The sequence below is a fragment of the Terrapene carolina genome, unplaced genomic scaffold (assembly GCF_002925995.2).
Source record: "Terrapene carolina triunguis isolate 2854851 unplaced genomic scaffold, T_m_triunguis-2.0 Scaffold42, whole genome shotgun sequence".
In the NCBI taxonomy this organism is placed as follows: Eukaryota; Metazoa; Chordata; order Testudines; family Emydidae; genus Terrapene; species Terrapene triunguis.
The window spans coordinates 13,582,115-13,597,469 of record NW_020664393.1 but is presented as its reverse complement, the minus strand read 5'-3'; the positions used below and the strand labels follow the sequence as shown (position 1 = coordinate 13,597,469).

General features: G+C 38.8%; 1 protein-coding gene across 1 annotated transcript in view; it reads right to left on the bottom strand.

Moving 5' to 3' along the window:
- Nucleotides 1-15,355, bottom strand: part of FBXL4 (F-box and leucine rich repeat protein 4) — an 81,146-nt gene that overhangs the window by 24,401 nt on the left and 41,390 nt on the right. The window contains exon 6 of the mRNA XM_026654082.1: nucleotides 3,898-4,111. Coding sequence (XP_026509867.1) covers nucleotides 3,898-4,111 — 214 coding nt within the window. The remainder of the gene's footprint in view (nucleotides 1-3,897; nucleotides 4,112-15,355) is intronic.

Below are 15,355 nucleotides of genomic sequence, written 5' to 3'. Positions count from 1 at the left end.
TTTAAGTATCTAAGATTTGATTACTGTATCACCGGATGTTGACTGATAATAGGGATGTAACAATATTCAGATGGACCTCCAAAACACAAATTATAGCTCCCTATGCAACTTCAATTGTATGCCCCTTTCTGGCACTGAACCAAAACATTAGTTTTAAACTACAACACGCTTTGTCAGACCCTGACAAAATTTCTTATCTACACTTATTCACCATTTATTAAAGAGCACCCATCCAAAACTCAATGCACCTTGCTAAATGTTAAGAATGCAATCACACTAATCTAAACAAAAGCAAAGCCATCAGCCTACCTAAATTAGAAAAAGAACAAACCCACCCTATCCCAAAATACTAGCTTCCTGGCACACAGATCCCTGCCCTCAGATCACCTCTTCCTTCCCAAAAGCCTTGAAGAATGCCCCAAAGATCAACAGCTTTGGGCTATTCTGGAATGGAAGATGAGAGTGGTGCATGAATTCCAAAGCTAAAGGCTTCTTAGCAGCTCCATCTCTTCTAAATAAAAGGGATTCTGGCTCACACACATCCACTGATCATAACTGTGGCAATATGGTCTGGAAAGAGAGATGGTCTTTCAGACCGACACTCCCAAGCCAATTAGAACTTTATAAATCAAAAATACCACTTTAAACTCCACCCAGAAACCAGCAGGCAGCCAGTGTAGATCATGAGCTCAGAGTGAGAAATTTCACATAAGAAGTGAGCAACCGCATTCTGCACTAGCTTCAGTTCTTGAGTTGATATATTGTGTAGTCCCACATACAGTAAAAATTAGATTACTGCAGTGCATTGTAACAAAGGTATGGATCATGCAAGTGGTTTGCATCCAAAATAAATTATTGCAATCTCAGAGAGGCAGTGAGGTCTAGCAGACAGAGCACTGAACTGGGATTCAGAAAACCTGGATTCTATTCTCAGCTCTGCCACTGGCTTCCTGGGTGACCAAGAAGCAAGTCAATTTACCTCTGTTTCCACATATGTAAAATGGGGATTTAAAGCACTGAGATCTCTATGGATGAAAAGTGCTATATATGAGCTAGGTATTAGTATCTTCTCATCAGACATATATGAGTCTTAAATGATCATCTAACAGCAGCTAGGGGTCCAACACTACTCTCAGACTATAGTAATAAATAGTGGAAACATACCTTTCTTTAAAATGGCAGATATAACCCCTGCCATATCTTCTAATTCCTTCTCCCAATTTACCAACATCTCTAATTTTATCCAGATGGAATTTAAGCCACTGAACTCTCATCCACGTTCCAATCTCTACTGAAAATAGTAGGTAGAACATTTGAAAACATTGGATGGGTCAGATGAAGGATCTATAGAACTGGATGTTTGTCAGTATTCTGTAGACACCCCAATCCATACCTCTTCATGGGTACTTTAAATAAGGGGGTGGGGTGGGGACAAATCTTAGAAGGTGACAATGTTTAAGGAGCATTTCATCAATGTTTGAGTACAAAAGATCAATATATTGTCCCATTAAGCCATCAATTTTTGCTGGGAAAATATCTCCCCTCACAGCCATCCAGAAACACTCAGAGTTCAACTAACCTCCAAGAGTAGACCATCAAAATAAGTCCTAAATGGAGAGGACTGCAACCTGAAACTGCAGAATACCACACCTGGCCGATGACATGGGTAAAATTTTCAGTTGCCCCACTTCCACTCCCAAATGCAAACACCAGTCAAGAATGTGGCCAGATAAATAAGTTGAGCCAGAAACTACCTGGGATAGTGGCTATGAAATCCTGAACTATCTCAGAAGAGATATCCTCAATGAAGATACACCTCCACCCCGATATAACACTAATTTGGACATAACGCGGTAAAGCAGCGCTCCGGGCGGGGGAGAGGGGCTGCGCGCTCCGGTGGATCAAAGCAAGTTCAATACAACGCGGTTTCACCTATAACGCGGTAAGATTTTTTGGCTCCCGAGGACAGTGTTATATCAGGGTAGAGGTGTATTAGAGTCACTGAGCGTTATTAGCCTCAGTGTCTCCAACCCCACCTTAGTGGAAAATTAATAGTTCATGCAGAGACTTTGCAGTGGACACTAACACAAGTCCCATGGTTCCTGGACATACATGCAAGATAAATATGTTGTATTTAGGCTTGGCAAAATTTGGGGGTTATAATATAATTTTGAAGGATAACATCGATGTTTATTCTTAAGCATTTTTTTCCTATTTTTGTCTATTTAAATTCACAGTTGCACAAAATTATGGATTTTAAGCATTTTTTATTTGTATTATCCCCATAATTAAAAATGTGTATTATCAGTCAACAGGGGGTGTCAGTCAATTATTCATTGACAGTAGACGCTGAGATTCAAAAAGTTAAAGCCTTATAACCATTAAAACCCAAATTGGCAACACCATGTCAAAATATACAAAGTAAATATTCTTAAAACCAGCTCTGATAAGTTCTTAAACAGCATTTTTCTTACTTTGCCTATCTGCATTTTTTGATTATTATCAATATAAATATTTTTGTTAGTCTGTGTCTATGGTGAAATTAAGATTTACCAATAAAAATCTAACCCTTCCAAGCCTAGCTGTATTTGATCCAGTTTAGAGGTGAAAAACTTGCACTTCTGGCAGGATGCAAATAGCACAGCCACAATACCACCCTTTCCTAACTCATTCCCTTCCTCTCCTCCATTTCGGTGGCCCTTTCTTTATCACCTCTCCTCAAATGGAATTATGCAAACGCAATATTTAAAAAAACAACTGAAGCTAAGAACTTCAAGCATGGCTTGCTTTATAGTTCTCATAGAAGAAAATCAAGTGTGAACAAACTCAATTCAATATGTGTAAAGTTAACACGAGGGTCAAATGTAGTCCTGCCATAAACTGGTACCACTCCTACTGACTTCAGTGAGAGTTCCACTGTCTAATGCCAAGGATGAATTTGGTCAAGTTGGAACATATACGTGTGTTCAAATTCCCTCCCCCCCACACCTCCCTTCTCTCATTTGTTCATTACAATGCTCAAAACATAGAGCAACTTGGAATGCTGTGCATGCTTAGTTGTTTAAACTGGTCTCTTGGGTTAAGGTCATGCAGGTTTAAGGGGTATTGCTAAAGAGCTAGATTATAACCTTACAATGTGGTGTGAATAAGAAGTGGGACATAGCTGCACAGTGTCAGAATCAGACTAGAAAATGAGTTCTGACTTAGAGAATCACAAACATAAAAACAAATACAAAGACAGTGATATAGGCCCTAAAAAATGTGACACTACCTTTGTTATGGGAAATAACACGAATTAGGCAGTGTTGCTTACTTTATAGAACTACTCAACTGCAATGGGGATAATTATATGTGAAAACGCTGTCTAAAAATATTTCAGGTCCAATACCTAAATTAAATACCTGACAATAAAAAAATACAGTAGAACTTTACTTATTAGTAACTCCTTCTAGATACGTGATTTTTGATAATTAGCAAATTAATTACTAAACAAGATTGGTACATCACAAAATGTGATTTGCTCATTTATTTTGTCAACTGCAGTTTGTAATTAATGGTCTGATATTTTGAAATGTACTAGTAGCACTCCAGTATATTTTGTAACAGTAAGGAGTTGTTACTAAGATTTCAATAGGGCACTCGAATTTTTTTTTTTATTTTTTTTTTTGGAAAGGTCAGGAAAGACCACCAGTTTTGTATATGGATTATAAAGTGACCAAAAAAGTAAATTTCTACTATTTTTTAAAAATCCAGAAACTACCTTGGTAAACACAAAATATATCATTTTTTATTTGCATTATTCATACGATTTTAATTTGTTAACTGTTAATTAAACCACTTACAATTTTAGCAGGAATCAAAATACTTGTTGTAAAGGTTAAAAATAGTTGTTCCTACCTCTACTTTTGTTCGATAAAGGATGAGACGCTTAAGACTGCACACTTTGGCAATGTGGTTGAAAGCCTGAGGTGGTAGCTTATCACAGGAGGAGAGATTTAATTCCTGAAGGTTTGGACACATCTCAGCAATGACCTCCAAGCAAGTCTCATTGAGAAAATGGCCACAAGCCAACTCAAGGCGCACTAGTTCAGAGCCACAAACTTTCAGGAACCTGTAAAAAGCATGTATTATATGAATTAAAAGGGGGGGGGAATTATAGTTTTCTGTGGAAATTTTGGAACACTGTCAAAAACAAGTGGATACTGTTGAAGAATGTTTTTTTTTAGCAAGGAAAATGTACAACCTGCATTACTTACATACTGTTAAATTAATCTGCAAACTAAAAATATGCATGGTTAGCCTAAAGTAAGTTGATTGTAACAGACCTGAGGAAATCTATTAAATGGCAAAAAAACTAAAAAAAAATCATGGGTCAATTTGATGTCAAGGTAAGAGATCAAGCACTCAAAAGTGAAGATATTCCGAAAGTTATGTTTACTCCATCAACATTCACTCAAACATGTTGCATATCCTGAATAGTCTTTGGTGTTCTCCAATGAATCATACAATAAGGCTGACAGCGGTGTGCAAAGAAGGCAATTGCCCAGGGGTCCGGGCGATTTAAAAAGGCCTGGGGCCACCACTGCTGCCGTGGTAGCAGCTGGGAGCCCCAGGCCCTTTTAAATCGCCTGGGTGGGACACCCACTGGCAGGTCCCTCCTCCCCCTCCAGCACCGGGCCCCGCCAATCAGATTGTCCTCATCCTCCCCAGTGCCTCCCGTCCGCCGCCAACTGTTTGGGGGTATGCTGGAGGCACTGGGGGAGGTGGGAGGAGGGGGTGAGAAGAGGCGGGGCAGGGACGGGCCTGGGCAATGCATGGTCCAGATGCCAGGAGTGGAAGGGGCGGGACCAGCCCCTTCCAGCCGCTGAGATGCTGCTCCGCAGCCCTGTGCAACAGCTGCCTGAGAGAGCCTGGCTAGGGAGATGAATTCCGCTCCCTGCCCAGGCTCGGGTGTTGGGGTCCCCGGCAGCCGACCCGGGCGGGGAGCGGAAGCCACCTCCTCCCCAGCCAGGCTCTCTCTGGTAGCTACCGGGCAAGGCTGCAGATCAGCGACCGAGAGGGGCCGGCGTTAAAAGTGGCTCCCTCCTGCTCCCTGCCTGGGCTCCTGCCCACCAGGGAGAGCAGCAGAACGTGGCAGGGGTGAGGCAGGTGCATGTAGAAGCCCTGGCTGTGTTGGAAGAGTGCATCCAGCAGCACAGCTGGCAGCTCGCTGGGCACCAGTGGGGGCCCATTGACTGTTCTGCCCTGGGGCCCGGAATTGCTGTCGGTGGGCCTGCAATAAGGTTTACATTTAACAAAGGTAAGAAGAGAAGAAGATACTAATTACTGGTAGTAGTAAGTTAATTTTACTAGAGCAGCCCGAAAGCACAACTCTACTGGGAAAAGGGTTTGGAAAAAAGGTGTTGTGTTTGTTTAAATTACAAACTTTTTTTTTTCTTACTACCAGCCCTGCAAACTAAGTTTAGGAAGTGAAAGTTGAATTCTGTTCCTTTCTTGTGACTTACCAGTTACTCTTGACTTCAAATGCAACCAAATATAACAGAGATCCTGTTTTGTTACAATTTTAAATGACCACTGTAATTCTGATTTTGACATTGGCCTACAACTTTCTGCCTGAAGTAAGTCTCTGCCCATGAGAAAAATGTGAGAGAGAGAAAGTTTGAGGTTAACTGGATAAGACATTTGAAAGCTAGGGGATCTGAGAAAAACTAGTGTTTCATCACTGTTAGAAAAATTGTTCTATTTCATTTTGTCCACAAATAAGTCAAATGATCAATGTAAAAATTTAAAGCTTGTTTTACAATATACTAATCCTCAAGGAGAACTAATCCACAGGAGTAGGTTGGTGTGAAAAGGTTTAAGCTATCAGAGACTAAATATTCAAAACACCTAGAAACTGTGAGGGTCTCCGTATGCATTACAACAACTTCTGTTGGAGGTCTGTTGAGTTCTACAAGCTCTGTTCCATCTAATCTAAGCTTTCTTTAAAAGAGTAGTAAGCTCATAGTTCCTTTTCATTGCAAAGGAAACCTTCAAAATGTAAATCAATCACAAGGTTTACAAGTTTGATATTGCATAAAATCATATATATTTTAATATTCTCTAAGTTTCAACTGTTTCTCCAACAGAAGAGACTAGCTGAGCCCACCCCAGTGCTTCCTGGAGTGATGGAGTCCCTGTAAGTAGGGGGCAGATGCCTGCTTTGGAAATTTGTCTACTTTAGAGTATTTTAGAAAAAAATATTCCCATTGGTGGTAGCACTAATGCAGTTGCACCATGAAAAGCCTAGTGCAGTTAAGGCTGCCATAGCTTCAGACATTTTTAGCATCAAGCCAATTAAAGTCTCCTGAACATGTTTAACTGATATAGTGGAAAAATGCTTTAAGTTATCAGAGCCTTTTCTACAGCAAGGCTCATACTGCTGCTGCTGAACCGGTGTTGGCTCAAGTAGGATTATTATTGTTATTTTTTTTTTGCTAAACTTGCTGAGGGTTAAGAAGAAGCTGGACACTTAAGAGAAGCAGGATCCAGGGGGACATGCTCCAAGCATCCTAAACAATATGACACTTGAACTCCCTGGTTCCTTCATGTAGTGTCTAAACGATCAAATCTCCAAGCCTTCTCTTTCTGGCAGAAGTCTAATCTAGCCATTCACTCATTCATCCCACCCTTCCTTCCCTTTCTTTCTCTCCAATGAGTCATTTTCCCTCATTTATTCCATACTTTACATTATCACCCTCCTCTCCTTTTCCCTCACTCTCGCTTTCATTGTCCATCACTTTCTCCTTCTCCCTATTCCATGCCCCCTTCTTCCTCATTTTTTTTCCATTAGCATGCAAGACGAAAGGGGAGGCCCTAGAGTCTATTTCCTTTTCCCCTAACTAGTTAGTGCAAGAAATATGTGGATTAAGAGGGAAAATGAGGCACCTTCCTTTTGGACTGGAAGTACCATAGCCCCCTAAAAGGAAGGAGGAGCCCCACCATTATGGGCGGTGCTTGTCAACAAAGTAGCTGTGCAAATGTGGTGCTTAGGATGGAACCCTAGTTAGGTCCCTTTCTAAACCTCTTCAATTGTTTTTTGAGCAACCTCAGTGCCTCTCTGTAGAGTCATCTGTTATGTAAAATCCGATTTTGGTAAACACCTGTTACCCATTTGCAGTTTTCACATACACTACAGTTGTAATGAGAAACAACCACCTAGCAAATTCAACACTGATGACTTAAAAATAAGAATAACTAGTAGGCTTTTCTAGGACCATGTCATAGATTCATAGAGTTTAAGGCCAAAAATGGCCATTAGATCACCTCATTCGACTTCCGCTATATATCACAGTCTATTGAATTACACCCAGTTACCTCTGTACTGAGCCTAATAACCTGTATGACTGAAGCATATATTCTAGAAAGGCATCCATTCTTGATCTGAAGACATCAAAAGATGGAGCATCCACCACGTCCTTTGGCAGTTTGTTCCAGTTTAATCCTCATGGTTAAAAAATGCTTAATTTTCTATTTGAATTTGTCTAGCTTCAGCTTCCAGCCACTGGTTCTTGTTATGCCTTCTTCTACTAAAGAGCTCTTTAGTACCCACTATTTTCCCCTTGTGAAGATACTTAATACACTATAATTGTCACTTTTCTGATAAACTAAACAGATTGAGCTCTTTGTCTTTCACTGAAAGACATTTTCTCCAACTCTTAAATAATTTTCGTGATTCTTTTCTGCACCCTCTCTCTAATTTTTCAACATCCTTTTTAAAATGTGGACACCCGAATTGTATGCAGTATTCCACTATCAGTCCCACCAATGCCACAGACAGAGATAAAATAACTTCTTACCCCTACTCACTATTTCTATTTATGCATCCATGGATCACATTAGCCTTTTCTGCCAAAGAATTGCACTGGGAGCACATGTTGAGATGCTTGTCCATTATGACCACTAACCCCTTTTCAGAGTCAATGCTTTACCTACAGTAAATCCCCATTCTGTAGGTATTGCCTGCATTCCTTGTACCTAGATGTATAACTTTGCATTTGGCTGCATTAAAATACATTTTGTTTGAAGTCCAGCTTACCAAGTGATACAGATTGCTCTGTATGACTGCCTTGTCCTCATTATTTACCACTTCACCAATCTTTTTCATCCACAAATTTTTATCAGCAGTGATTTTATATTTACTTCCAGATAATGTTGAATAGCATCAGGTTTAGTACCAATCCCTGCAGAACTCCACTGGAAACACACTCATTTGATGACCACTCCACACTGACAACTACTCTTTGAGATCTGCCATTAGCCAGCTCTTAATCCATTTAATGAGTGCTTTATTGATATTGTATAGTTCTAACTGTTTAATCAGAATGCCATGCAGTACTAAGTCAAATGCCATACAAACGTTTAAATATATCACATCTAAGGAGTTATCTTTATTAATCAAACTTGTAGTGTCATCAAAGAATGAAACCGGGTTTGACAAGACCTATTTTCCATAAAATCATGTTGACTGTGATTAATTATATTCCTATCCTGTAATTCTTTATCAATTGAATATTGTATCAGTTTTTCCACTACAGTAGAACCTCAGTGTTATGAACACTTCGGGAATGGAGATTGTTCGTAACTGTGAAAAGTTCCTAACTCTGAACAAAATGTTATGGTTGTTCTTTCAAAAGTTTACAACTGAACATTGACTTACTACAGCTTTGAAACTTTACTATGCAGAAGAAAAATGCACCTTTTAACCATCTTAGTTTAAAAGAAATGAGCACAGAAACAGTTTCCTTACCTTGTCAATTTTTTTTTAAACTTTCCCTTTATTTTTGTAGTAGTTTATGTTTAACGCAGTACTGTACTGTATTTTCGTTTTTAGGTCTCTGCTGCTGCCTGATTGCATACTTCCGGTTCCAAATGAGGTGTGTGGTTGACGGTCAGTTCAAAACTCTGGTGTTCGTAACTGTATTTTTTCTGGGACTGATTTGAGGCTAACCAGTCTAGTGTTACCCAGGTCATCCTACTTGTCATTTCTGAGCACTGGCACAACATTAGCACTCTTCCAGTCTCCTGGAATTGCCAAGGTACTCCAAGATCTATTAAAAATTAAGATCAGCAGGCCAGAGATCTTATCAATTGTAAGGAGTATATCTATATTCCTTGAATGACTGATAACTATTACTTCCTTATGGCCCTCAAAATTAAGAAAAATTATCCACCTCTGTTTATCCCCAAATAGGACCCACCTACTACTGAACTCCACCTAAGACGTAAAGACAGTGAGAAAATGATTCACATCACGTGAGACACTTTGTCTAAGGACCTACAGATCAGCTAAGGTTATGAGTTCCACTCCCCAGCAAGAGAGACCAAAAAGCGAGCTAAAGGAGAATACTATGAGCAAGAATTTCTCATAATTTACATACAAAGTCTCTTTCTCCCACCCAATGTAGCTGAAAAAAGTCTCAAAAGGATACCAAACAAAGTAATACCCTTTTCTAGGCAAAGTGGCCCACTGTACAATGCAAGTGGATCAAGAGATGCGTGGGGAAAACAGCTGTGAAACCCAGAAAACTGAAGGTCACATAGGTCTAACTGTTTGTTACCCCAAGAAATCCAAACCACCTTGCCTTCACCCCAAACTGTGCATTCGTTTGCATTGTCAGTCAGATCTCTCTCTCTTTCTCTATGTGGATAGTATCTTCTCTTGCGAGACCTAAATGATGTGAAATGCTTAATACAATCAAAGAACATATGGACCATGTCCAGTAGGTTTAGTAGGGGACTTTCTTTGTATTCTTTCTGAATGAGTGTTTCCCCGTAGAAGTGGCATGAGTTGTATGGTGCAAGAAGGAAAGAGAACATTAAGAGAGGTGGACACCGGACTAGAGTAAAACTCTGAATTAAAATAAACTGCTTACAAAGGGGGAAAATTGCAATTAATGGGGGCTAGTGCTGAAATACAATCTTTGAAATTAATCAAACAAACACCCTCCGATAAGAATATGATTGAACAAACTTGTTCCACACCAATGCCATCTACTGGATATTGATGGAAGCAGCAAAGAAACAGAGCAGAAAGTGTCCAATAGAAATTGGCGGGTTGCCCTTTGGAATCAAGGTATACAAAACGAAGATCACCATCCATGTGGGACCCCAGAGTAAACTGCAAAATCCAGAAGTACAACTAATGCCCAGGTAAGCCCTGTGGAGAGCTGTCGCAGGGTTACCAAGATAGGGAGAAGTGGTGAGATTTCATTTGAAAGACTCAGAGGGGTAGCCGTGTTAGTCTGGATCTGTAAAAGCAGCAAAGAGTCCTGTGGCACCTTATAGACTAACAGACGTATTGGAGCATGAGCTTTCGTGGGTGAATACCCACTTCGTCGGATGAAGTCGGATGCCTCCGACAAAGTGGGTATTCACCCACGAAAGCTCATGCTCCAATACGTCTGTTAGTCTATAAGGTGCCACAGGACTCTTTGCTGATTTTAAAGCCTGTATTTCTCCTTCTATCTTTAATATAAATAACTAAAGATTGTCTTGTTGAATTTACACTCTTTAGTGAGACCTCAAGTAACCATACTTTAGAACTAACTAATTCTGTATGCATGCTCTCCTTTATAAGTCCAAGTAAACTGGCTTGAGAGAGAGAAATCAATTTTAAGTGATTCCTTTGATAGGAAAGGGCCAAATTTAAACTATCAAACTACAGGGAGTCCTCGGACTTACGACACTTTTCAATTGACTGCCCGTTTCACCCCTACAATGCATATTTCACCCTTATGATGCTCAATTTGCATAAAATTTGTTTGAAATCACTTCCTGGTTGTGTTATACAGTGCTGGTATGGAGCTGGAAGGAGTTGCTTCTGACTGGCTTCGAGGCAGCAGGGTAGCTTGTTGCCGTGTAGGGTTGCCACTTGTTTTTGATTGGCTCCCGGCCCGGGGCTCAGCCAATCAGAAAGCTTGAACAGTAATTGGCTGAGGCTCAGCATGCATGCCATTTCCCCAGCTTTCTGAGCCTGTGTTGCCGGCATTCTGAGCAGCATATGTGAGTTTATATGTTTATTTGAATGCTGTTTACAAAATACAGTGTACAGTAAATACATTGATGTTGCAACATTAGTCATCTATAATTCATTTAGTACAAAAATCTGGGTTATTGTGGTGAAAACAGTGTATCAAGCCTTAGTTCAGTAACCAATCCCCCCTTCATACAATTGATTCCTATGGGAAAAGCCGTTTCGACTTACAACGCAATTCTGAGAAACGAATTGTGCCGAAAGTCTGAGGACAGGGACCATACTCTTAAGAGTGCCAGTGCATTGTTCCTGCTGAGCCTATAACTTCTCAGCCTCAATCCTAGTCTATAACAATTGCTTTATGGGACTGTCTTGGCATGCTCAGTACATATCTAGAACATTGATTTGTATCTACACTTGACTGGTGAACTGCTGATTGTATATTGATGTGGTTCTTGGTAAATTAATAAATTGTTGACTGGTTAAGAATAGCCAAGTGTCCTCATCCGAGAAATACTGTGCAACATGAAAGTTAACCTAAAAAGAACCTAGTGTTAAATTAGTAAACTAACGCTCCCTGGATTCACTAAAGAGGGTTTATCTTATTAGGCTACATTATAATATTGGCTTTAATGCTTATAAAATTGGCAAATCTGGTTTGTTAGATTTCAGCATTAAAATCTTACTGGTACCAAGGCAAGTTCATAAAACCAACCCCCCCCTCACACTTCCACAGCCAACTCTTTTAGGACGGTGGGTGCAAGTTGTCCTGGCCTGATGATTTAGAAATGTTTATCTCTAAGTAAATGATGTTTAACATTTTCCTTGTTTACTAATGGATTGAAAAATACTTTATCGTCCTCATATGATATGAGTACCTCATCCTACTTTCCAAATACTGAAGAGAACTATTTATTGAACACTTCGCTTCTGCCTTTTCTGCATTAATCATTTTACCGTCTCCATGTAATACTGGGTATATACCATTGTAATCTTGCCCCGCTCATATCTATTTATAATGCTGCTACAAAAATCATTTTTCTGGCCCGTCACTTAGAGCACATTACCTTCTTCGTTGAATGTTTCCAATAGCTCCCCCTTCTTTACAGCACCAACTTGTATTCACTTTCAAGGCCTTCACAGTTAATAAGCACTTTTACCTAACATCTTTCATTAACTATTGAACTCTCAGTGCTCGCCTCTCCATGATGCCAGCCTCTACTGCTCACTTGTTAATTTTTCAAACAAAAACCTTCATGCTTTCTCCTATGCTATCCCACATGATTGGGAGGTGCTCCCCATAAACATCTGCAAAGCCACCACATTATCCACTTTCAAATCCATCCTCAAAACTCTCCTTTGCTGTGATGCCTACTAAAAACTTGACAGCAGTTAGGCTGCTAGTGTGCAGAGAACACTCTCTCATGCTGACCAATACTGTCTCACTGTTTACTCCCCCATCTGTATATCCATATGCCGTTTCTTATCTTATACTTCGTTTGTAAGCCCCCTGGGACAAGTGCTTTCTTTTGAATCTGTGTTTGTACACTGCCTAGTACAATGGGATCCTGGTCAATGACTAGGGCTCCTAGGCACTACAGCAATACAAATAAAATAAATAAATATATAAAATAAATACCACCAGCAGTAAGATTTCTTTTGTTCCTAATATACTTAAAAATGCCTTATTGTCCTTATCCATGGCTGGCAGGGCTTTTCCCTGCATGTCTTTAGCTTCCCTTATCAATTTTCTACACTTAACTTCGCTTATATTGATTGCTATCTACTTCTCCTTTCTTCCATATACTAGACATTGCTTTTATATTTCTAATTGCTGTCTTTGCCCCTGGACCACTGGGCTTTCTTGGTTATGAAATCATGGCATTTTAGCCATCTAATAAACTCTTCTTAAAGAACGCCCAATTTTCATTTTTCTGTCCGTATTTGTCCTCCCAATCAATTTCGCTCATAATTTTCCTCAGTTTTAGGAGCTTTGGAAGCACCAAGTAAATATATGGTTGGGACTGTCCTCTGTTTTCCCCTACTGAATGTAATTAAAATCCTGAATTTTCTAGTGTCAAAATTTTTTTGCATACCTTATATTCATGTAAATACTTCAGAGTGTCACTAAGGTTTTAAAACAGATTAAGTGGAAAAAAGTTCATTGGATCTTTTTTTCCTCATTAAAAAACAAAAACCCACTTGCACCCCCCCCCCCCAATTAAGCTAAATTATATACCATTTCCAGGCTATTAATATCATCTCTAAAATAGCTAGCCTTAGATGTTTCCTCTACCCTCTGAAACAAAAAAAGTTGTCCCTAGAATTCAAGAACACAGACAGTTCTGTGTGTGGCTATGCTAGCTTTACAACAGATATCTAGAAAACTTAAGGGACTTTAATTACATTATGAAATCTAGACATTATGAAATCGAGACAGATTCAAAAAGCAAGTTAAAAGTAATTTCAGGTACTACAACTGTCCCTATATCTGTCAGCAATTTTGTGTGGTTTTTTTCAGTGCATGAAACGCAAATATGGCAACACTAAGAACTGAAAATATAACCAATTTAATGATTTTCATTGTACAACACAAATTTAAAAAGTAAACAAAGAGCATAAAGGCCAACATATAAATTATTAAAGTGAAACAGTGGAAATATCTAATCTAATGTATAAAGATAAAGTAATCTATTTTCAAAAATTAAGTTTTAGTTGATAAGGTCCCTTTAATCCAGAGGGATTTTTCCTCTTTCACCTCAAAGCATTTGTACAGAGTCTTGATATATTTCACAGCATCACTTGATCCCTTGCCTTACTTTCCTGAGCAGGTCATGTCCATCTACACTGACATTCCAGTTGTGTGAATTAATCTACAATGTCTCTAACACCAACTGAATAATAATGTTGTTTATGTTATAAGACATCTCATAGTCTCTTCCTGCTTACACACCACACTTGTCATTTTGTCACGATACAGCTAAGATTATTCAAATACTCATCTCACTTTTTAATACCTGCTGTGTCTCCTTTTTTCCATTTCAGTTCCCCTCCCCCCCTTTATTTCTACCCAAATTACAGGAGTTTAGTTATTTTCTGTAATACTCTGAAGTGAAACAGTTATGATATTCTTCTATAACCCTAATGGCCATTAACAATAAGTTAAATTACCGTCAGCTTTGCCTCAGGATGTTCACATGCCTGAAGCACTCTATCGTCTCATGACAATACAGTTTGCTTTAGTCAGATTTCTTAAATTATTCCATTTTTTCTAGACCCTTACATTTTAAAATAATGATTTCCAAGAATATTTACCTGTTTAACTGATCAAAGTATAAACAAAGAATGTTTCTTAAATATCATTTATATATGGTTATTTTAGAGGAACACTGTCAATTTAAATTACATAGGATTAAATCCTGGCCCCACTGAAGTCAATGGGAGTCAGGGTGGATAAAAATAAATAATTAAAAAAAAAAAAAAAAAAAAAAAATTTTTTTTATTTAAATTGGATTTTTGATAAAATACTTTTTGAGGAAAAAACCTATCTAAAGATATTTTTAATTATGATACATTATAGCTCAAAGATACCTCATCATGGAATAAGGATGATAAATTCTAATTCTATAGTAGGAGACATATTCATGTAATGTTTAAGAAAAGTTTTGTAAATGAGTTCCAATAGTTCATGGATTAGGGACCCAATCTTATGGGATTCCAGGGGGTTCTGTATAGATTATTTAGGTTAATGTTTCTATCTACCCAATGGGACTCAGTGCTCAGTCTAGAAGATACCATCAGAGATGCTTAGTTTTGCAGTTCTCAAACTGTGGATTTGTGTCTCCAGAGGTAACATGCTTGTTAACAGCAAAAATGTTTTAAATAAATAAATAAATAAATAAATAAATAAAATATAGATGTGAGAAATAACAGACCTCAACCCTATTGTCCCTCTGCAAATTTGTGTACACAAAGTCAATCCCTTACCTCTCTCTAAAAGTACAAAGTTTCAAAAAGTTTAATGAATAGAAGATTGTTGTAGGCGGAATAGACCTGGACAAGGAAAAGAAGTCTGGAGATAAATGTGAGAAGGGAGGGACAGGCAGTAGAAACAAAAGTGAAATTGTTTGAGCAGCATATTCCAGAAGTCTTGAGGTCTTTCTGAGTGTAGCCTTCATTGATTTGCGATCTACCATACCATTCTCTCACTAGAAGGGAAAACCTATCACGGCAGCAGGTTGTAAAAGAGACCCAGTTTGGGAATATTTTAATGAAGTTCCTCTACCTGTGGGTAAGACAGGCATGCATGCAAAATGCAAACAGTGCAACAAAGAAATGCAA